The 23,948-nt window shown below is 47.6% G+C and overlaps 1 protein-coding gene across 1 annotated transcript in view; it reads left to right on the top strand.

The window, feature by feature from the left end:
* The window catches only part of LOC138516434 (sialic acid-binding Ig-like lectin 9), a 530,018-nt gene that overhangs the window by 98,360 nt on the left and 407,710 nt on the right, over nt 1–23,948 (top strand). The window contains exon 2 of the mRNA XM_069631556.1: nt 5,592–5,993. Coding sequence (XP_069487657.1) covers nt 5,592–5,993 — 402 coding nt within the window. The remainder of the gene's footprint in view (nt 1–5,591; nt 5,994–23,948) is intronic.

The following is a 23,948-nucleotide window of genomic DNA, read 5'->3' as shown; positions in this document are numbered from 1 at the left end:
CAGATGCCGGTCAGCCAGGTGGACTGGTGGAATGATGTGATTCTCGGAATATTGCTGGTCACAGGTGCCTGTGTTTGCGTGCGTTTCTTGGTGGGGGACTGTGGTCATGTCCATTGGGATGGCTTCTGTATTCGTGCCATCTGTGCCCTGCAGCTCCCATTGGCCCCTCTTGTGTTTCTTTTGTTCGTTGCCATGCATGGGTGACTTGTACATTTCAATGGTTGCATTGTGACTTCATTGCACCTACGGGGAGTTGTACTTTGTGGGCAGGGAGCGGTGTACAGGCACTCAGTGGGGCCGTTTACGGTTGATTCGCGATGCCGTACTTCTCACCATGGCGGAATGGTACATTACGCCATGCCTGATGGCGTTAGGTACATGTCCGCTAGGGTCGGAATTGGCGTACCCTTGCGCCATGGTGGTGTTTGCGGTTTCGCATGGCGTGCGCGCGCGTGCTTGGTGCAGTTAGCGTTGGCGTTCACTACGGTGTCGCTGATGGCTTCGTACTTTGCGGTGACGGGTCATAGTCGCACCGAGCGCTATTCGATGGCGGTATTGCATTTCCGCCATCGTTTTCCGAATTCCGCAAGGGTCGTAATGAGGGCCATTGAAGTTACTTGATGAGAAATGTAAAATGAATGTGACAATTGGTATTTCCGAATGTTTTTCACATGTAACCGATACCCATTTAATGCGCAATACAGGTGCTAATAATTTCCTGAGCCTATTTGAGAAAACTGACCACACTGAGCTTAATCAATCCCTCTCTTTTGCTGATCCTACTCCTCGGAGAATAAAACCATTACACGTTGAAATTACTCGCATGCGGGAATCTCACGGCGATTATCACAATATATATCTCTTAAATGAAGTCACTTTACAGGCTATGAATACATCAATTTCATCTCTATTCAAGTTGTTTGAGACATTAGACAACAAAATCAAGAAACAATCCAAACAGCTCGATCAAATTATGTGGTGGGTGACTATTCCGGAAAGAATATCCCTGTTTAAAAAAAAATAAGGCTCCCCTCCCTCGCAAGGGACGGTCGATATTTCCACTGCTTGTAATATGACTAAACCGGCGTCAAGCGCCTTACCATCCTTTACGCATATTATTAGACCGTCAATGTTAGTTGTAGAAGAGATTAAAAATGATAAAGGAGTCCTCCCCCTCAGTTACCCCACAATTTAAACAACGAAAGAGAGAACAGGGTGGGCTCCTCGGCAGGTGTACAACTAGTTTGCCTTCCTGCCGCGGTAGATGCCACTGAAAACATTGTTTCTGTAGCTGCGGCAAATGTCAGCGGAAAAACTGGGACCCTTGTGGAGAGAACACATCAAATGCCACAAATAGCCAAGGAGGATGCATTGAACACGTTTAACGTTTAATCTGTTTCATTTTAAATCACACAAGAATGTTAAGGAGAGTTTGACCTCATCCAAAAAAAAACGAAATATTTTGATATGTAGGGCAGCCACGTGGTCTAGTCCCAACACATTTATTAAGCAATACAGATTGCAAGTGGATGGGCCAGGTCACCTTTTTTGGTGTGGGGTTATTGCAATCTGGCGCTCACTAACTCTGTTTTTGTGGTAGCAAGGCATTCTGTTAGGTGTCCGGGTGGTTTATTATATACCGCTTCCCATGGAGTCGGCTTCAGAAAATCTCAAAGGCAAATCTGTAAATACTGTGACGAGGAAGCTGGATGTGGCGGTAATGATAGCGTCACTTCTCAGACTCTTCATTACTCCTAGTCAGAGGCGCATTTAGCTCTAGTTAAACGGATAAAGAGCATAAAGAGCGAGCAGGCCTTGCCTTGACCTGGTGACACCTTCAAAATCTCTTCACACCAGCAACAACACACACACACCCTCATCCCTCCTTGCTGGCAGTCCAGAGAAGTGGAATAACAAAGAGCAGTCTTAAGTGCTCGCTCACAGGGCCTGGCTAAACATTTGTCATGGTTCATGGGGGGCCCATTTCAACATGAAGGCCCCCCCTTGATTACAGTTATGCGGGATGGACACCCCCTGGCTCCCTTGGGCTCCTTAAATAACAATGTCTTTGATCTGAAGGGCCAGGCAGCCAGATTGGGGCTCAAACACTAAACTGCCACAAAAATATTAGTAATTGCTCTGTCAGCCAGGCACTAAAATAGATAAAACCAGAGCAAAAGCGGTGATAACACTGCTGCGTGTTGGGTGCTATCAAACACCAGTCTGTAACCTGCTGCAAAGCACACATTTAAAGTATTCAGTAAGGTGACAGCAGGCAAAGGGCAGCCTGTAACATGCACACAAGGCAAAGTGCACATTTAATTACATAAAATTAAGAAATATGTTGCTGTGTAGTAGACAAAATAGGGGCCCTTTCCCTGAGGCTCTTGAACACATACACAGAACAACACAATCACAACACTGCGACTGTTAGGCACACAAGGCACTGATATGTTCTAATTTGTACTCCGGACCTGTCCAGCAAAAGATATGCAGAACCATAATTTACACACTATGGAGTGTCATGATCAGAAGCAACATTACAGTATATAACATTACAATCACTGTTCAGTACTCTAGGACACCATTGGTAAATGCATTAAAATACGTTTTCACTTGTAAGCAAAGAGAATAATGTGCTATGCAATATATGAATATCCACTATTATTAATATGCAACAACAAACAGTTTAGGTAAACCATGAGTTTTTTTTTTTAAATTGCAAACTAAATCCCTTCTAGCGACACCCAAAGGCAGCTGATGAGGCACAGTGAGATTAAATGATTTGGCCAGGATCACACAGTTCGTTAAAGGGGTGAAATCAGTATTTGGACTCGGGCTGTGATTAAGCACTTCATATCTTCCCAGTGATGGGTCACAACTATTATTTAAGGTTGAGTTTCTAAAAACAAAATAATTATTTTTTTCTGACAATGCCTTGAAAAGTACACAAATCACACAAGAAACCAACCGGACATTATATACATTGTTATAAAAATAGGTCAATAAAAAAAGGCATGTATAGCTTTATGTTGCCCTCCTTCCCCCAGATGCATGATTGCAGTAGAAGCCTGCAAAGGAACATGGACCTAAACAACATCATTTGATTTTTAAAAAAGCTATTCATAATGAGAGAGAATTCAATAAAAGGTAATCTGCTTGAGCCATTGTTTTACACAGCATGCTCCTTTTATACTCCCCTTCCATTTGTTATCAACCACCAATTGCCTCTTCTAGGGGACAATAGTCCTTAACCAAGCGCATCTGTGTCTGGATCATCAACCTCTAATCCGTTTATTGAAATGCGGTTGATACAAAGCTGAACCTGGAGATGCTGGGAGAGCAGTGGGAAAGGCACTGTGCATCCCTGCTCTTTGAACTATCACATGAAAAGTGTGAGCTTGGAAGAATTTGGACAGCTCATCCTATGTCAGAGGGATAGTCCTGCAAAAAGCTGGATGGTTGGCCACCCTAGAGACACACCCAGCCCTGTTTGCCGAACGTGGGTTTCATCTGAGTTTGGTAAAGTGGCAACTTGGTATAAGGTGAACACGGAGAACTCGCACAAAGGGGATTTTCGTTAACCATATGGATCTTTTTGGACCATTTCAATGCAACCTTATCTAAGTGGCTGCATTTTAATTGTTCCCTATCAATGTATCTATTGCAGCTGTGACTGCGTATAGGTGACCAGCTAGGGCAAGCACCTGCTCACCTCACATCACAAATATGCTCCCCTTTTACTCCTTTCCCTCCTGCTCCCTTTTTCTTTGACAACGCATTCTGCACCCTTTCTTCCTTACCTGCTATTTCCTCTCTACTATCCTACTCTTTCCTGCTCTTTCTGAATACTACATCATCCCCTGTTCTTGCCTCATTTCCTTGATCCTCCTCTTGCCTTTTCTTTCTCCGTTTCTGTCAAACGTTCTTGGTTATAAAAATCCTGCTCTCTTCCTCTGTTTGCTGCTATTCGTATACTCACCTGCCTTCGTCACTCCATTTTTCCCTTCCGCGTTTACCCACGTCATACTAGGTGCCTTTACATTGCTGCCCCTTCCACTCCCCATTCGTCACTCACTTGCCTCCCTTCCCTCCCTCTCCCCTGCCCCCCTCACTCTTCATTTCTCCCAGACTCTTTAGAACTCCATGTTTCCCTAAAGTTCATCATTGTGCAACTCCGCCCACTCTAGGCTCTGCCTCCATGACCCACCCACCGGGGGCCCTCTGTCATGTTTGCCCACAGGGCCCTTTGCCTTAAATCTGCCACTGCTCCCAGTTCTACTCTTCCATGTCCCAGTACGGACTGGGCTTGGCTGAGTAAAGAAAATTAAAGGCAAATGGGTAGCAGGAAGGTTATGTCTCCCAAGGAGGGGCGGGCAACCAAGAGGAAAAGGCTTGGAAAGAGGTTCCTGAGGATGCCACAAAGGCAGGTACTGTGACGAGGAAGAGTGGGACTCGGAATAATGATGATTACTGGTAAGTAATCCGATCATTATTCTGCAGAATTGATGTTTGTGATTGTGAAGATTTTGTTTCCAAAGTACCAATGTGTTCCTGACTTCGAGTGCTTTTGCTTTTTGATGCCACTTCCATTCGACCCTCATTTCCAAGATCTTGCCAGGCCGGATCCCGCTGTGGCCTCTTTGGGAGCGGGGACAGTTTGCTATTTTTTAAAACCTTTTAAAAATGTCATCATGATTATTTTTTAAGTGACTCTGTTTTATAAATTATCCAAACACATTTTAAAAAGTGCTTTACACGACCTGCAGAATTCTTTTTTTTTTTTTTTAAATAGTTCAACATGCTTTGCACATAGCTTAGGCCCAACGCCTTGTGTTGAAACCAAAACGATTCGGAGCAACACAGGTTCGTACCGGGATCCCCGCTTAGAAACCTCTGAGTATTAAGCGTATTATAAATAATTACATATTTCTTCAGAGTAAAAGAGGCTGACCGGCCCCCGCTGTCCCTTCTGGCCACCCCCTTCCTGTCGCTGGTCAGGCCTCTCTCATCTTCCTCTCCTCCTCTGAAGGGGAAGAGGCATTCCCAGGAGGACCTGGCTTCCGGTCAGGTCCCCCTGCGGACACTTATAAGGGCGGGAGCTGCTGGCCATCAGTCTCTTTGCCCAGCAGCTCCCGCCCAGTGTGAATTGAGGTACTTCACGCTGCAGCGGCTCGGGATTGGCCGGGCTCGAGCCGATCCCTCGACGGGCACTGACTCCCTTCCCTAGGGCTTTAGGCCAACAATCATCCTGGTCAGTGCCCCTGATTCCTGCTGGCTGTGCCAGTGTAGCTGGAATAACCAGCAGTTTTGTCATGTCTCCTCGTTAGTATAGTGGTCAGTATCCCCACCTGTGAGGCGGGAGACCGACGGGGAGGTTAAACCTTTTAATGTGGCTGGGACCGTCCCAAGTTGTCTTGCTCCAAAATAAACTGTGACCTTGTGTTTTTCCAAAGAACTTTAATACAGTTGTCTGTGTATTCATTTATTCATTTCATTGTGTTATGATAATGACCTAAGGAGGTGGGGGTGTCCAATGGGGATCTCCCCGCTATGGATATATTAACATGTTCTTAATTGTTTTTCCCCAGGACCGCTTTGTGCTGAAGAAAACGCTTTCTGCATAGATCAGCCTGAAGCCCTGCAGGTGCGCGACGGAGAGTCTGTCACCATCCCGTGTAGGTTTTCCTACAACAGAACGTTGGTTGGGCGGCCGAAGAAGCCGCTCTCGGTTCACTGGAGAGCTGGCGATGGAGGGCGCTGCGGTAGCTCCAACTTCATCTACAACCACACTGACGAGTACACTGCTCCGGAATATGGCGGCCGCATTTCTCTGGTGGGAGACCCGGAGAAGAGGTCTTGCTCCATCCAAATCGATCGTCTTTTGGAATCTGATGCTAAGAGGAAATACTGCTGCCGAATAGAAGTCACCCTGCAAAATGGGAGCCTGTTAGGCTGGCAGAACAGGCACATGACAAGGCTGATGTTTGCAGGTATGTAATCCCTTGCAACGTGGGCATGACATGGAATGAAGAGAAGGCGCTAGATTTGTCATACATTGGTGTCTTTTTTTCCTTTTCATATTTCTTTTAGTTATTCAGATTAACTTTAAAATGGACTACTCATAGACATGATGGATACATGCGTATCGGCGATAGCGCATTATTATCTAGTCCCTTCCCCCACACCCACTTGCGTTGGATGTAAATAAAACATGTGCGGGTAATTTGTGGAACTTAATAATGTCTATTGCAGAAGGCTCTCACACAGATCAAGCAATGGAGGCCGGGAACCTCATTTTAGGATGTGTGCCTTTTAGGAGCATTCTTTTAACTTTTGTGTGCATACATAGAAATTTAGGTGCTACTGTTACTCTTTTCAATGGTACTCCATGTGTGGATCTCGGAGGATGAAGGGCGCAGTTAGTCCCCTCCCTCCTCCCCCCGCATCTGAACTTGTGAAGTGGATGCTAGAACCATCTGAGGTGCTTGCAATTTACCCTCCCAAACATGACATCAGTCATTAACAAATTAAGACATTAAACTGGGTTTTTTATACCACGCTTCATGCCCAAATACAGCTCCTAAGCGTGTGAGCAGCATGGGACCCGTGCTGCTCGGATTTCTCTTGCTCCAAAGGCAAACCTGCTGCCCCTGAGCAATGCACTCCCTGTGGGCGTTTATGCACGATACTCACTATTCCTATTATAACGAGTCCAGGGGGCCCCCAAGATCGACGAGAGCACGAGATTCCATTGCCAAGATAAAACTGCTTATGTTAAAGTACAGTTAGAGTAGGAATGAAGGAGTACCATAGATAGATATGAAGAATCACAACTAGTCACAGCCTCTCCCCGAAAGCTAATTGGTGAATGTGAGACGAATTTAGCAAAAGTAGAAAACACTTAAAAAAAAATAAAATGAGTTCATTAAAGAATTGGGTCAAGAAAGTACTTGCAATTAGGTGTACACATTCACAAAATCTGGCGTATAGAGGCACGTGGCCTTATACAACCCAGCGGATTACAGGACAGACATGGGTGGAATATGTACCCTGCACGTCATTTGCCGACCTCTCTATCTCTGCAGTCTGTCTGTCTGTCTCTCTTTCTCTGTCTTTATCTCATCATATGTCTCTCTATCACTCTCTGTGGCCTAGGGTCGCATTGTCAGACAGCTTTTGCTGGAGCCACACCAGCCGTGGCTGACAGTAGCCTAACCAGAGAAAAAACACAGATATCTTGAAGTGGGGGAGGTGGTGCTTTCTATGGTTAAAAAGTAGGATGAGCGCAGCAGTGACAGAGCCTCTCCTGAGGTGTCACCACTCGCCCCTACATTTCACTTTCTTTTAGCCATGAACCACCATATATACTCTTTTGGACAGCCTCACGATTTGGTTGCCAAACTAAAGTACCTGTGATATGTGGCCCTCCATTGGGGTACAAGGTGGGTGGTTGTGCTACTGGTAGAAACATGGCATTGTAGTGAAAAAGGGGAAGCTGTGTACAGACATCCTTGGAGGATTTTAGATATAGGATGCTTTATTGGGACAAGCAACCTGACATATGTAGGGGTTACTGAAGTTGCCCAGGGTCAATGAAAACGACAATCAACCTAAGTCCTCTAGGATCTCAACAACAAAGAGTTTAACTACAGGTGCACTAAGAGGATTCCCAGGCTCTTGGGAACAGATGCTGGCTTCACTATTTCAGAAAATATCCGCAGGAGGCACATTTCTCCTCTCATGATGGGGGATCTGTGACATCTGAGTTTCAAAACAAGTATTGGCTTAACCAATAGATATGGCTTATTTTAAGTGTATGTGTGTGGTGTAGTGTATACACGGGCATGTGAGTTGGGGTTGTAATTCAATGTTATGGAAGGCATCAAAGGTCTACATTAGGGGCTTATGTATGTTCAATGAAATTATACTTTTGGATATTCGTAATCAGATGAACACTCCAGAAATGGAACTATGTGAACTTCAAACATAGTGGGCCTCATTACGAGGTCGGCAGTAAGGGGTTAATGGTGCCAGTAAGGGTGCCGGTGCCGTTAACCCCTTACCAGCGCATTACGAGGTCCCTTAGCGGGAGCCTGATAAAACCAGCCACCCTTAGCGGGAGCCGCTAAAGGACCAGGGAGCTAATAACGGACCCGTTATTAGCTCCCTCCCCCTTCCCATTGAGCCCTGTGGGGGCTCAAATGGGAATGGGGATGGCTAAATTGAATGAGGAATTATTGGGTCCTCCAAGGTTGGAATGGCCCGGTAATTCCTCATTCAAGGAACCCGGACCCGGACCCGAGTTTGGAGGCAGCCATGCCGCAAGTAGCGGCATGGCTAGCTCCAAACTCGTAATGAGGCCCAGTATGTTATCGGAGGCCTGGGCCTATGGGCTAAAATACATGAGACTTGACCAATTCAGTACAACTGCAGAGTCAAGGTTAGATACTTGAACCAAGTCCCCCATGCAAGGATTTATAGGGAACTTGAAAGACCTGGTAGGCACCTGTCATAGTTGGTGAACATGGAGAGGGGCTACTGAGATATACTGAATAGCACATGATGTGGAGGAAGAGGTCACCAGACTTTAGAGATTAATGTGGTCTTTTCTGGAGTACATTTGAATACTTTATTAGTCAAAGCTTGTGTCGACAGGACTAGAAATGACTGGGCAGTTATTTGGGCGCTATTCTATTTCCATACCCTGAGCTGGCTGACACTAAGGAGCATGAAGCTCTGAATATACTGGGAGAAATAATTGAATCCATGGAAAGCAGCGACTCATCTTTGCCAGGTGGCTTGTTTATTGTATCTTATAAAGTGTAGGTGGTATCTCTGGCCCCTGTGCCTTTTTAACCTATATAACAAAGCATGTACAAAAGTGGTGCTATCAAAGTCACTCAATGAGGCCACCATGACCGTCCCATTCTAAACCTAAAAAGTTGGTGGGCCAAAGTGGTGCCTATAGACTTTGTCCACGTTAAATAGTACTACGATATTTAGTTTGGCTATTAGGTGGCGCTGAAGCCGCTAGCTATGAAGCCGAAAATATTGTCATTAAAATAAGAGCTTTAACATGAGAGCTTGAAACTGGCTTTCGATACAGGTTTGTTGTAATGCTTTTTAATGCAGGTTGGCATATGAGGATGGATACATGATAGTTTGACTATGTGTCAAAATGGCGGAAGAAGAGGCGGGCACCACATAGTCTATAATTTATAATGTATTCTTATTTAAATAATTCTCTGTTGGTTTTATAGGAGCTATCTAGCGTAAGCCGATCCTATGACACAAGGATCCACAAATAATAGTAGACAAGGAAAACTACCCACTAATGCCAGATGCTCTCATGCTCAAAGCAAGCCACAATATATTCCCAAAAGTAGATAACAACTCCCTTTATATAGGTATGCTGATATTCTCAACGCTTTTCTGTGAAAAATTGTAATAATTTGCATTAAATGCGAAGTTGTCTCAACAATAATACTTTTATTTCAAATGGAAAAAAAGTGACAGCCAAATTCTTAACAGCTTCCTTAGCAGAAAAATGTGGCTCAAAGCCAATGCATTTCGGAGCATTGCTCCATCTTCAGGGCGGCAAAGTGTAGTAAAACATTAAAGCCACATAAATCAAATCAAACGTTTTGTACACACCCAGTCAGCAATGCATGTGAAGAAAAAACAGAAATGACAAAAATTAGGTTAGAAAGAATAATGACCACATCGTTTCATTGCTACATCATTCCTTTTCAATCACATTTACCAAAGCACTATATTTCATACCTTGTGTGCAGTGCCTTTGATCACTGTGGGTGAAAGAATGTGTTCAACGTTTGGTTAACTCGGGTGCGAACACAGTCGTAAAAGATAAGATCAATTGTCAACGTGTTACCTTTAAGTGTATTTACGTGATCCTCGGAAGCTTATATTCTCTGAAAGGATAACATAAAACTCTGATAAGGCTTTGATATGGAATTGTAGCACATGCTCCGCTAAACTGCTGTTGCGTGTGTTCTTACCTATTATTGTTCAGCGTTTTGCCCTCACAGATGCCGTCCGCGAGGGCGCGCATCTGTGATAGTGTTTTTTCAGTTGTTATGGTGACTCCTATCAGTGTCACGTCACGCGCAGCTGGCGTTCTGTCGTAATGGCGCCTCGCGTCCCAGCCCTCCTATAGGAGTAGGGAGGCCGGGACTGGGTCAGGATATTCTTTATATCTACACAGTTAGTGACGTTCAAATGCATGCCAGACCCGTGCAGCAAATATTGGTTACTGGAAATTATGGTTGTTCCCGCACCCCCACGGGTTTCCTCGAGCCCCCTCCCGTCAGACATCACTCGGACACGTCCGCTCGGTTTGGGCTCCCCTGTCGCTCTGTGTGGCCGGGAACACCCTCTTTATTTATACTGCACGCGGCGGAGTGCAACGTCACTCTGCCGCGTGCATGCAGCCCTTAAAGGGGCAGCATCACACTCCTCCTTTTTCATATCAAACAGCACAAAATGAACAAAGGATTCCTATCTATCACACAATTAATTTCACTGCAAACAAACCCCAGAGTCCCTTTTAATAGAAGGTCCCCGGACATTCAGGACTCCCACTGGATCTATTCTAGTACATAATCGGTGAGACGGGCAGGTTTCTCGAATCGGAGTCCCTTCGCCAGCCAGCTCACGGGCTAGGGAGCCTGGCAGGCACATGGGGCCACCGCCCTCGTCCGGTACCTCCACCACTTGCCCACTGGGCACTGGTTCAGTCCTAGATTCTCCCAGCCGTTTGAGCAGCAGTCTGGCTGCTGTGTTTTGGATGTGCTGAAGTTTCTTTAATAGGCGTTCTGGCATTCCTAGGTATAGGCTGTTGGCGTAGTCTACTCTGGACATGAGTGTGATGATGGTGAATGTTTTGTGGGTGAAGGAGAGGAACGGTAGGATCCTTTTTACTGTGGGCAGGAGGAAGAAGCATTTCTTGATTATAGCATTTACTTGTGACTCGAGTGTTAGTTCGTTGTCCATCAGGACGCCAAGGTTCTTTACTGTTGTTGATGGTGTCGGTGCTGTTCCTAGTTCTGTTGGCCATGGGATGTAGTGGCTTTTTGGATAAAACCATTATTTCTGTTTTGCCAAGGTTGAGTGTGAGGTTTTTGTGTTCATCCAGCCGTAGAGTTCTTGAAGACATTCTTGCAGGTTTGCGTTTGCTTCGCAAAGTTTTGTACTTGTAGATCTGTGTGTCATCAGCGTAGTTGTAGCATGTGAGGCCATGTCTTTTAAAAAAAATATATGTTTACTATGATCAACCGTTGCAAAGCAGGTACATAACATTTCTTTCATGCAAAAAGGGACAAACACGTGATCAAGAATACATTTGACATTTTTGATTTCAACAAAAACACCCCAATCCCTCCCCCCCCCACCACTCCAACTTAAGATTTCTGGTTAATGGAGAGGCTCTGTGAGAGGCTGCTGGACATTCACCTTTAAGGAGGGGAAAAGCCAAACAAAAGAAAAAAGAGAAAAAAAAAAGTTACGGAAAACAACATCCGGTCATAGGCGGGTGTATGACTTACATGGTCTATAGTTTCGTGCTTGGCTAAATGTAATGGGGCCTTTGTGGGGGTCTAGTGATATCAGGGTGTAACATGGAGCCACCTCCTTTGGAAGGGGGGCAACCCTCCCTTGCTTTATGGTGTTCTACTTGGCTGGCGTATCACAAGGCAGTATTGTTCAATTCCCAGTACTCTAGGAATGGGAGCCACTGTGTGTCAATATGTGTGTGGGTTTCCATAATTGCCGCTGTGAGGTTCTCCTTCTCATAGATTTATCTAGCTTTGCGTAACCAATCTCTCTTAGCAGGCAAGATTATCCCTTTCCATTTTATGGCCATGCAAACCCGTGCTGCTAGAAGCAGGTTCCTGGGTATATGGGGAAGGACCAGATGTTGCTCTTCCACTAGTCCAACACCAAATAGAACCAAGAGTGGGGTGAGTTCCCTAGTAATGCCCTCTATCTCGTGGATCCAACCCAAGATCTCTTTCAAGTCGGTCTGTATGCTGGGGCAATCCCACCATTGGTGCCAATACGTACTGATCTGTGTGCATCCCCTCCACCAAAGAGGATTGATACCTGTATACATTTTTGCTAGGCGCTTGGGAGTTAGGTGCCATTGCGTGAGAATCCTGCAGTTGTGCATTTTGTATTGGACCGCTATAGACGATTTCCAGACTGCCCGGTATATTGCGTCCCATCCTTCCTGAATATTCTCCTATACCAGTGTTTTTTCCCTTTGTGCTGGGGGGAGGGGGCTGGCAGGTGACCTCTTTCTATGAGGGCTCGTTACATTCTCGCGATCAGCCCTTTTGTTCCTGGGTGGGTGTTTAATGCTCTTACGAAGAGGATGTGGGGGCGTTGCATCTGCGCTTTCCATTGTGGGTCTGTTAGGGCCCCTTTCATTTGCAGATAGGGGAGCAACTTGATTTTTAGGCCCTGCTTAGCATCTTCTAGTTCTTCACTAATCAAGAAGACTCTGTCCTTCCACATCTGACATGCTCTCGCTAACCCCTGTTCGTATTGTGGTTGAAAGCGGATCAAGTCTATAATAAGGTCCCTGATTGGGGGGCCGAGATACAGCTGAGGGGAGACGGCAGGTTGTGACTCCCCTCATGCTCGGGTTTACCTTTTTCCATATCGACAATAACCCTCCCAGGACTGGGTGCTCTAGTGATTTGCATGGGATAGATTTCAGGGGGGCCCAGAGCCACTCTCCCAGGGGGACCAGGGCAAAAAACCTGTTCTCCAAGTGGACCCACTGTTTGTTTTTAGATTCCCAAATGTGATCCACGAGCATTTGGAACTGCGCTGCTTTATAATATTGTTGGAGGTCTGGGAATGCCAAGCCTCCCTTCTCCGCGATCTGTGGTCTTTTCCGGTCCATTAGAAACGCAAGCAAGGTGCTCTTAGCCTGTGCAAGAAAGGAATCCAGTAGAGCTACTGGAAGAGATTGAAACAAGAAGAGAAGCCACGGTAGAACATTCATTTTCATGGCTGTGAACCTACCCGCCCAGGAAAGCTTTAATTTCACCCAACTCTCTGTGTCGCGTTTGATGACTGACCAGAGCGGTTTATAGTTTGCTTGGTACAGGTTGCTCAACTGTTTTGTTGTTGTAATCCCTAGATAGCGTATACTGCTGCTTGCTACATTTAGACCCCATTTAGCCGGGTTCAAATCTGGGTGTGTATTCGTGTCAGTGGTAGAGCTGTGGTCTTGCTGCGATTAATGCAGAACCCTGAGTGCGTGCCGTATTCTTCCATCCTGGCGAGGAGTGCTGGGATGGATTGTGAGGGGTGAGTCACATAGACCAAAACATCATCAGCAAACCAGGCCAATTTGTATTCTTTGCTGCACTTTCTGAGGCCCATTATCGACGCGTCATTTAGAATGATTTGGGCTAGAGGCTCCATGACTAAGGCAAAGACCAGCAGCGAGAGGGGCCACCCCTGCCGGGTGCCTCTCATTAAGACAAATGGGGGAGACACCACACCATTGACCACGACTCTCGCGCTTGTATTGTTGTAAAGTGTTTGCGCCCCCTGAATCCACCCGGGTCTTACAATTATCCTAGCTTCTGTGAAGGACAGCAGAGCTTGCCCCGTGGTCATGATGTCATTGAACAAGAGTGACGGGAACGGTGTGAGGGCGCCCTTTAGCCTTTTATAGTATGTCAGGATAAAACCGTCTTGACCTGGTGCTGAGCCTGCTTTCAGGTTTGAAATGGTGTGGTCAATCTCTTCAGTGGATATGGGGGCATTGAGCCTGTCGTGGTCTGCGGGCTGCATTGCTGGGAAGGTGATTTTGGTCATGAACTCGGCTGTGCTCTCAGGGGGGCGTTGCAATCTGGAGTGTACAACTGCTCATAAAATTGAGCAAAACAAGCAGTTATATCGGTTGGGTTATCTAGGGTGGCTCCCGCCGGAGATTTTATCTTGTTGACTGCCCTTTCCGCTCTTTGCTTACATAATTTGGCCGTGAGTAGCGTGTGGGCTTTGTCAGCTGTCTCATATTACCTTTGTTTAACATATCTGAGGTGGCCTAAAGTTTCCCCTGCCAGATTTCTTTAAGTTCTTGCCTAGGTTCCCTGGTTTCTGCTAGGATTTCGGTCATGTCACCCTCCTCCTTTCCCAGGGCCAATTCCTTTTCACATATGGCCTCTTTCAGCTGCGCTTCTCTAAGCTGTCTGAACTTTTTAAACAATGCCCCTTGTGCTATTATTAGGCCCCTTATCGTGGCTTTGGCCACTTCGCATATTGTGGTGTGTGGGAGATGCCCTGTGCCATTCCTTTTTAAGAATTCTCTTATCTCTGTATCTAGTGATTCTCTGAAGAGCTTGTCCCTGAGAAGTGTATCGTTGCAAATCCACCGTTTTCTATTATCCTACTAAGGCCAAGGTTTAACCCCACCACCACAATATCATGGTCTGACCTTCCCACCGGGAATACGTTTTGCTTGGGGTGGGGTGGGTAGAATGTGTAGGCTGTTTGTAGCAGGTGCTGGGCTCTCTAGGAATCTGCTAACAAATGTTCCTTTATCGGAGGGGGGAGGGGTTGGAGGGACAGCACCTTCTCTAAGATTTTCAGTCAAGTGCTAGATCCATTACCAAGTTAAAATCTCCTCTGCAAATCAATGATCCTGTCCTCCGGCTAGGTAGTAGTGCAAAGAGATCTCTGCAAAACGATAGCAGCTGCGTGTTAGGGGCATATACTGAGCACAGTGTGATTTCATTTGTTCAGATGGACCTGTGCACAATAATAAATCTCCTGCCTGGGTCTCTGTGGGTGTGAGAGATATGTAGCCCAAGAGAACTATGGTACAGAATTCCCACTCCCCCCTTCTTTTCTGGCACAGATGCCCATATGACTCCTCCCAGTTGCCTAGCCTTCAGAGTGATTTCCCCTTTATTTTTGAATTTGGTTTCCTATACAAGTAATATTTCTAGTTTGGCTTGTCGGAAAGCTTTGACCGGCATAGATCTTTTCTGCGGAGAGTTAAGACCCTTAACATTTAAAGACCCTATTCGTATTGTGTCAGCCCCCATTGGTATTTTGTGGTGTCTGCGTTGTGTTTGGCAGAGTATGTCTCATTCCCCATAAAGCACTGTATATTTGGTTGTCCATGACCTGACACCCAAATCTGTTGCAAACGGATACGTATTGGTGGTTTCCTTCTCATTCTCATTACTGTGACTAGAATCCCATGAACCTCCCACATCTCCACCCTCCCACTTTCAAGAAACAAAAAATAAAAAGAGGGAAAGGGCCTCCCTCTAACTTTGGAGACGCCCTAGGTAGAAACATAGGGCCACACAACAGGTGGCTCCCCGAGCACCCATTCAGCATAACCCGATAACTTAATCTGGTAAACGGTAAAAGCGCATCATGACAACTTCAATTGCTGCCCAGCCCGGCAGACGGTATGTACTAGGCCCCGGTGCTGGATACTGTTAAGACAAAGTGGCTGCAAGTTGCTTTACTCGTAGGATGATTAGAACTGTGGTTCGTCGCCACTCACTTTCATCTGCCTCTCCAGGGCCTCTTCACATTAAGTCACGCTTATGGAGCATCCTCGCCATTCAGGGGTGTTTAGCCTTTTATACTTTCTCATGCCTTTTTATCAGCCCCTCTTCGGTCAGGGTCCCGATGGTCTCCGGGCTGGCTCTGACGATGATCGCATTTCCTTGGCTTCAGCTTTACCTTTCTTTCCTCTCGGGCCTCGCAGTACATTGGCTGCTTCCTACCCTGAGACCACCCTATACTCTTCATTGGCGTAGTCGAACATGAGCGCAAAAGGGAAGCCCCATCTGTACCGTATGTCAGGAGGTTAGGGTTCGACAGTCTCTCCTCTGGGCGAGTGTGGTGACGGACAGATCTTGGTAGATGTTGACCCTTGAATCCTCAATCTATGAACCCTCATTCTCTTGCGAGCTTCACAATTTCCACTTTGTTTCTGTAGTGGTGGTACTTTGCTAATATTGATCGCAGGCTGCCTGGGCGACCACCTGCTCAGCGTTTTCTGTCAAATTCCAGTTCAGGGTTTGGAGGCGTAGTAAAGAGTGTGTTAACTAAGGCCTATACCCTTCTCTCTAGGCTCATAGGTATCTCATTTGGGGTCTCCTAAAGGCCTTGGATTCAAATGTACGCTCTTCTTTCTCTGTTTTCCAATTCATCGACCTTTGCCGCCAAGTCTAGGTTCCTTTGCTCCAGGTCCTGGAATCGGCTTTCCGTTCTAATTTCTATAATGTCTGTGGCCTGCTGGTAGGACTGCAGGGCCTCTACTTTATCCTGGATTTTTTGCACTCTCTCTTGGAGAGCGCTGAAAGTCGACGTCATGCTATTCCTGAGGGAGCGGATTTTGTCTAACAAGAGGCGCACGTCCGCTTTTGTGGAGGTTTCTTGGTCCCCTCCCCTGGAATAAGAGGGACGTCCTGGGGGGGGGGGAGAGGTCGCATGGCAGTTTTCTCTCGGCAGAATTCTTGTAGCTTCTTGGCTGTGGATGGGTTTATTTTGCCCTGCATATGCACTTGGCCGTGTTCATGCTCAACCCGTGACCTGCGATGTGCTTTCTTTTCTGCTTTCCAGAGCTCCACAAGGGGCGTGTGGCGAGCTTGAGGTCAAGTTCTGGGGGTATGGGTATCCCTTGGCAGGCAGCTCTCTAGTTGCTACGTGTGACCCATCTTGTGACCTTCTTGGGAGCAGATCTTCAGTGCCCCTGCGCTGTGTTCTTTTGTTGGTGAGTGGGGCTTGGTGTCCAGGGTAAATATTCAGCGTCTTTCGCAGCGAGGTGGGGGTCCGGACTGTTACTTGATGGGTGTGCCCCAGGGGGGGCTGGGGGCGGCCTTGCCTTAATCCAGACTCTGCCTCTGCATGTGCTGTGTGCCTTTTGGGCACTTTTCAACTGAAGCTGGGGGCTTCTTCTTAGCAATACGTGACAGTTTCCCCTGTAAGGGTATGCTTTGTGACAGAAGCTGCGGAGGTTGATGTTGCTTTTTGTGGTTTCTTGCTTTTCCCTGCGGTCCACCAGGATACCAGGAGCTGCCCTTGAGTAGCCTGAACCAGGATGATTTTCTCAGCAGCCCGTCTTCTCTTTGGGCGCTGCTGACACATGCAGTTTTGTTAGGAGGCGCCAGTTAATTTGCAAGTCAAAGTGCTGTTTGCTCACTGAGAGAGGGGAGGGGGGAATCTCAGCCTCGAGCCCCCACAACCCACCGGGGGGATACGGGCTCCTGCAGCTCTGACTGTGTTGGGACTGTGTCACTCGTCTTCAGGGAGTTTTGGGGACTTCCACTGTTATTCCTCCTATTAGTAGCAATGACTCGTTCTCAGTCCCCGGGGGGGGGAGGGAAGACTCTCCCGTGTAACCGTGTAGGTTTCATGCCTGCTGGCATGTTGAGCAGGCTCTTTAGGAACCGAGGGAGACAGATTGTGAAATTTGCAGCTCCACCTTGGCCTGGGATGGAGTGTGTGATGAAACGCTCTGTTGGTCACGGCGGCCATAGCCGTCTTCCCGGTGCAGGGGGGGGGGGAGCACCTGCTTCATAGAACTGACTTTGTGCCCTTTACCTCCCCCCTTGTTCCGCTCCTTACCGGACCACGCCAGGCATGAGGGCAGTCTCCTGTTGGCGTTTCTTGTGCGGCCGTTGCTGGTGCCGCGCTTTGGGTCTTGCAGCAAGGCGCCTATCCGCCTGGTCCAGTATTAGGGCGGTTTCTTTGCTCTGCCGCTCACATCTGGGCAGCATCATAGCCTTTGCTGGTTCCTGACGGCGGGCGGCTTCTTGCAGCTTTGGAAAGTAACAGCACTGTACACTGGGTTGATCGCAGGTCACTGTCGGAGCTGCAATGCTTTTGTATGCCACTCCTTTCATCCTCCGCTCTTCGGTCGGCCACGTGGCTGCTTTACTTTCCAGCCGGGCCTCGGGGATTGGAGGCACTGCGCTCCAGACCTCGAACTCATGGATCCCCACTTTGATTATCCTCAGATTTGCGATGAATGATGGCTGATCCCCTTTCTTTAACTCAACAGCGTGTAGTTTCTGCTCGCGGGCTGGGCTAGGCATCGAAAAAACAGTAGTTCCTTAAAGATCCCCGGGGAGGCGAGCGTTCAGGCTGCCATCTTGCCTGCGCCCCTTGGTGAACTCGAGGCCATGTCTTTTAAGGAGTTTGATTAGTGGAGCCAGGTATATATTTAAGACAGCAGAGATATGGAGGATCCTTGTTGTACTCCACATGTGGATTCCCTTGGGGTGGATTTGAAGGGTTTGATCCAGATGGTTTCTGTTCTATCTGTTAGGAAAGATTTAATCCCGCGTAAGGCTGGGTCATTGATTTCTATCTCTTCCAATCTCCTGATGAGGATGTGGTTGACTGCGTCAAATGTTGCTGAGAGATCCAGATGTATTAGAGCTGCACTTGTGTCTGAGTCTGCATATGCCTTCAGGTCATCCCAGATTGAGAGCAGTGCTGTTTCTGTTTCTCTCATCAGTCTGAAGCTTACTTCTGCCTGTTCCACCAGAAGGTGTTCTTCTATGTAATTTTGTATTTTTCTATATACTTAGGTTTCAAGCAGTTTCGCTGGATAGTGCATCTTTTTGATGGGTCTGTAGTTGTTGGGATCTTCCACGCTGCCTGCTGTGTCTTTGAGGAGCAGCTTGATATATGCCGATTTGAATGATCCCTGTACTTTCCCTGTTAATAGTGATTGGTTGAAAAGGATTCTGTAGTGTTCCATGGGTGTGTAGGAAAGGGGCCACACACTGGAGGTAAGTGAAGTTCCTTTATTTGTAACCAGCCTGAGCCCAGCAGTACTCAGCCTACGCTTCACTTCTCCACCACAAGCGATGAACTGGCCCCACCTGGAATGTGGAACCCACAATAGTAGTAAACAATTAGTAGAATTCCACACTAGGCTAAACGCATATCACAACACTTCCCCCCCCCCCACACACACACACACACCACCCCCCCCCCCCAACCTAAAGGAAGAAGAAAAGAAATAAAGGCAAACTGAGCTATAGAATTGTGCTACCTAACAACCCCTATGCGAAAACAGTGCTATTGAATTATGGCTCCCAACACATAATCCTTGTACTTGGAGGGAAACTTTCTCTCCCTGACAGAATGAGCATTACTCTCGACAGAGTCCACGGTCGCAGTGGTGGACAAACCCCTATCGCCTTCAACCACTACACTACTGGTGGCATCAAGTACGGGAACAGAAACGGGAATGCGACGCACCTCATCATCCTGGACATCCAAAGACACTCCACTGCCCGTGGGCTGCAAGTCAACCTGACAACCACTGGCTTCCACAACAGAGGAACGATCTAACGGATATTCAAACACCGCCCCTGCTTCACTTCCATCGCACCTGGGCTCCAATGACTCACCCCCACCAAGTGAAGGCACTTTGTCCTTATCTACTACTACAACACACCTGAGACTCCACCTAGACCCATCGTGAAGCTTAACATAACCACGACCACACTTGATGACCACTCGTAGTTGCATATACTTGCTGTGCCCTTTCACCACAAACGTAGGATTCTTAATCTGCACCCTATCACCAGTCTTCACTGGTAAGGGCTTTCTACGGGCAAGTTGCTCTTGCAAGAAACGCTCTTGCATACCACGCACTCGATCCAACACTGACTGCATATCGACCTGTGGCTGGATACCACCACCCAGCGCAGGGACTCTTAATTTGGAGCCGGGTTTCCTCCCCTGCATCAACTCAAATGGAGAATGACCTGCGGCCATAGAAGGAGTTGGCCTGTAAGCTTTCAGCAACTCGGACACTACACTTGCCCACGGAAGACCATTGGCAAGGGCCAACTGAATGGCCCCCATCACAAAGTGATTCATGCGATCTACTAGACCATTGGCCTGCGGATTATACAACGCGACTTTATGATGACGTATACCAAGATCATCCAAAAATTACTGCATGTAGTCCGACACAAATTGAGACCCATTATCAGTCACAATGCCAGCCGGCACACCTTCCCTATCAAACACCGTAGATAGGAACTCCACAATCCTTTCGGCTGTCACCGTAGACAAAGCAGTGGCCTCAACCCATCTAGACGTATAATCCACCATCACTAATATGAATATTAAGCCCCCCGCCCAACAAGTCTATGGGCTCCATTATGTCAAGAGCCACCTTAGACCATACCTCACGGGGAACTTCTACCGGGTAAACCAGTTGGGGAGTGGGAACCTTGCTCTTGTCACTGGCCGAACACGCCGCGTAATCCTTCACAAATTCCTCCACCTCAGCATCCATTCTGAGCCACCAATAGTCCTCCCTCAGCCTCCTCTTAGTCATGGACCTGCCCAAATGCCCCTCATGGGCCAATTCGACAAGTTTCCCTTTAAGGGAATCAGGGGGAACTAACCTCAGACCCCTGGCCACACGCCACAGATCCTCAGACAATTCCTGCCAAACATGATCATAGAGCTTGGACAATTCTGCACTCACAACCCCATTCTTGAGTGCCGTCCTGATTTCAACTAACGTAGGATCAGACACATTCTGCGCTCCATGGTGGTTAAGACACAGCGGGTACCACACCAGCAACCAGGGTACAATCATCCCCCACCACCTCCTGAACTTCTTCAGCACAATTGGTACTTGGAAAACACGACGAGCAATCTGCAACTGCATTCTTCACGCCCGGGACGTACTCAACCTTGAAATTAAACTGTCATGTCAGCCATTCATCTCATGATCCTTGAAGATGCATGAGATAGACCTTTCATTGTTAATACATGTACCAACAGCTTATGGTCAGTACGAAGGGTATCCTCAATTCCCCACAGAAATGTCCTGAAATATTTTGAAGCCTAAACCGCAGCGAGGGCGTCCCTCTCTATGACTGCATCCTTGATTTCGGCATCCCTGAGCACCCTTGATGCAAAAGCAATGGGTCGAAGTTCACCACCAACTCTCTGCTCCAACACAGCACCTATGCCATATTCGCTTGCGTCAACAGTAAGAAAGGCCTTGCTAAATGGAGAAAAGGAACTCAAAGATGGAGCTTGTTCAATCTCCCTCTTCAACCTGAGGAAGTCTGTTTGGCATTGAACAGACCATGCGAAATGCACACCTTTCCTAAGTAACGACCTCATGCAAACAGTTTTGTTGGCATAGGAAGGCACAAACCTACTGTAATACTCTGCAAGACCCATGAACGACCGCAATTGGTCGTTGTTCGCCGGGGCCGGTGCATCACTCAACGCCTTCACCAACTCACTCTTCGGATGAATACCCTTGAAATCCAGAGTATGACACAGATAAGTTACGCTGGGGACGCCCACCTCACATTTGCTGAGTTTGACAGTGAGACTGCTAGCCTTCAAAACATCCATCACCTGGAGAACCCTGCAATCATGCTCAACCCGAGATTTCCCACTCACCAGAATGTCATCTTGAAAACACTCCACCCCTCGAATGCCAGCAAATAATTTCTGCATTACGCTCTGAAATACCGCTGACGCGGATGCTAAGTCGAATGGCATCCTACAAAAACGAAATGCTCCAAAAGGGGTAACAAAGGATGTGAGGGGGCGGGACTCAACATGTAGATCTATCTGTTGATAGGCTGAAGAAAGGTCAAAGGTGGAGAAACAGGAAGTACCACCCACTAAGGAGAGTATCTCATTGATATTGGGAAGCGGATGTCTGTCAACCCATATGCTCGAATTGAGGTCCCTGAGATCTACGCACATCCTCATGCTCCCATCAATCTTGCGTGCCAAAACCACCGGGGCCAACCATTACGAAGTCTCCACTTCCTCTATGACCCCCGACTCTTTGAGTTTGGCAATTTAGTCCTTCAAGGCATCACGAGCCATAATGGGAACCCTTCTGATTTTATGGACACTAGGGACCGAACCTCTCTTAAGGACTATCTTGTGTGCAAAGCCCTTCAACTTGCCCAACTTGGAAGTGAAAACTGCGGGAAATCTACTTTCAAGGACCTCTGCTGTGAGTTCCGTGGGAATTTCAGCACCTCCACTCACCTCACTCATGCTCATTACAGGAACTGCCTTCCCTTGCCTAATTTCTAATTCCAGGGCAGCTTGCTCATCCCACCCTACCACTGGGTCACCTTTGTGAGCCACGTATAACTTTCCCCAGGCCATCCGGCCTTCAAACTCTATATTGGCCCACTCAAACCCTAGTACCTTGATGGGGAAGTGCCCATAGGCACATGGGTTAATATCAGAGGGAGACAAATCGGACACCTTCCTCTGAAATTTGGACACATACAGTTTGGGGGATCTCATTGTGTACGGAGACCCCGTGTCTACCATCATCCCAAGGGGGATACCGTTGACCATGAGCATTGCCCAAGCTCTCTTCTTGCAGCTCCCCACACTCAACGATCCTTCAGATGCATCAGCTCTGTCCTTCTCTGAACAAACCATGTACCCCACCACTGTCACCTCCTCTTCATCATCATTGGCATCCACCATTCTCACTGTTTCTCTACTGGCTGTCCTTTGATTTTGTACTTTTGTAGAAAATGTCCTTTGATTTTGTACCTCCTACAATCCACATTGGCAGCAGGACACTCTTTTGCCCCCGTCATGTGTCCATGCCAACCACAACTTCTGCACAGTTCCTTTGATGTGGGCATTCCCTTGCTGTCCTTGTTTCTTCCCTTGGCATCAACAGTTCTGCGGGGAATCACAGCATGCACCACTTCCCCTTTATCTGCCATTTCTCTCACACTCTTCCTGGACTCTTCAATGGCACGAGAAATCTCAATGACCTTCTCCAGAGGCGGATCCTTTTCTACCCACAGTCTCTCCCTGACATGTGTATCGGATGTCCGCATCATAACTTGATCGCGGATATACTCATCAATTGTACTAGTGAACTTGCATGTTGCTATCAAGGCGCGTAGAGCCGTCACATAGGCATCAATACCTTCACAAGACCCTTGAGCCCTCGAAAAGAAATGGTACCTCTCAAGTACAACATTGGCCATCTTGCCGAATCGCGCCTCCAACTTGCCCAAAGCTGTTTTGTAAGCAAGCACCACTTCTTGTACCGCATCACCACCCTCGGTACCCTCTGCGTGGGCAGCATGCACGTTGGGGCCCGGGAAGATGTCTGAAAACCCTGTGTCCTTCAGTCCCTAGACAATTCAGTAAAGCCGCTTCCTTCTCATCATCTGCTGCCCTGAGGTACACTTTGAATGTGTCTACCCACAAGTCCCATGCAATTGCTGGTTCACCCGGACTGGGTAGGAATGCAGGAGGTGGACGTGCATTGTTGTGCTGCATGACGATGTCAGGGAATTCCTCAGGATTATGTGGATGATTAATATGCAATTTGTCACTTTGGCTTCTATACTTTCGCAGGAAACAATTACCATTGATACTCATAGTTCAACACCGAGTATAGTGCAACACTATAAGGTGCTCCAGTGCACTGGACTCTTGTTTCAATCACGAACTCACTTGGAGCAGACAAAGGGTTAACTTCCCAAGTCTTCACTAGCGGGAACACCCCCTTGACTTAGCCATGTGGGGATTGGATCGGAGCAGTCCAAAACGTTTCTTCCGGCTAGTGCGGAGCTCCGCACATGGAGTCACAGGCCACCGTTTGTTGCTTCCCCGGACTCCCCCCACCCTCCCCGCTGAAACGGCAAGGAGCAGGGAGCCCTTCCCTTCTCACCTGGGTGTCTTGAGCTTTCTGGCTCCCGGCTCGGTGGCACCACGCTCAACCCCGGCTGGGGAGCGCAGGCTTACAGGCACGACGGCTGCCGATGCTGACGTGAAGGGAGAATGTTCAGCCTCTGGGGAGATGAAGGCCCAGAAGGATCCTCCGGCACCGGGATCACGGTCTGCAGAGCTTACAGCACAGGGCTGCGTGGGCTGGAAAGCGC

The sequence above is a fragment of the Ambystoma mexicanum genome, chromosome 6q, assembly GCF_040938575.1.
Source record: "Ambystoma mexicanum isolate Mex_15411 chromosome 6q, UKY_AmexF1_1, whole genome shotgun sequence".
In the NCBI taxonomy this organism is placed as follows: domain Eukaryota; kingdom Metazoa; phylum Chordata; class Amphibia; order Caudata; family Ambystomatidae; genus Ambystoma; species Ambystoma mexicanum.
The sequence above is the reverse complement of the archived record's forward strand: the minus strand, read 5'-3'. Positions and strand labels throughout refer to the sequence as shown.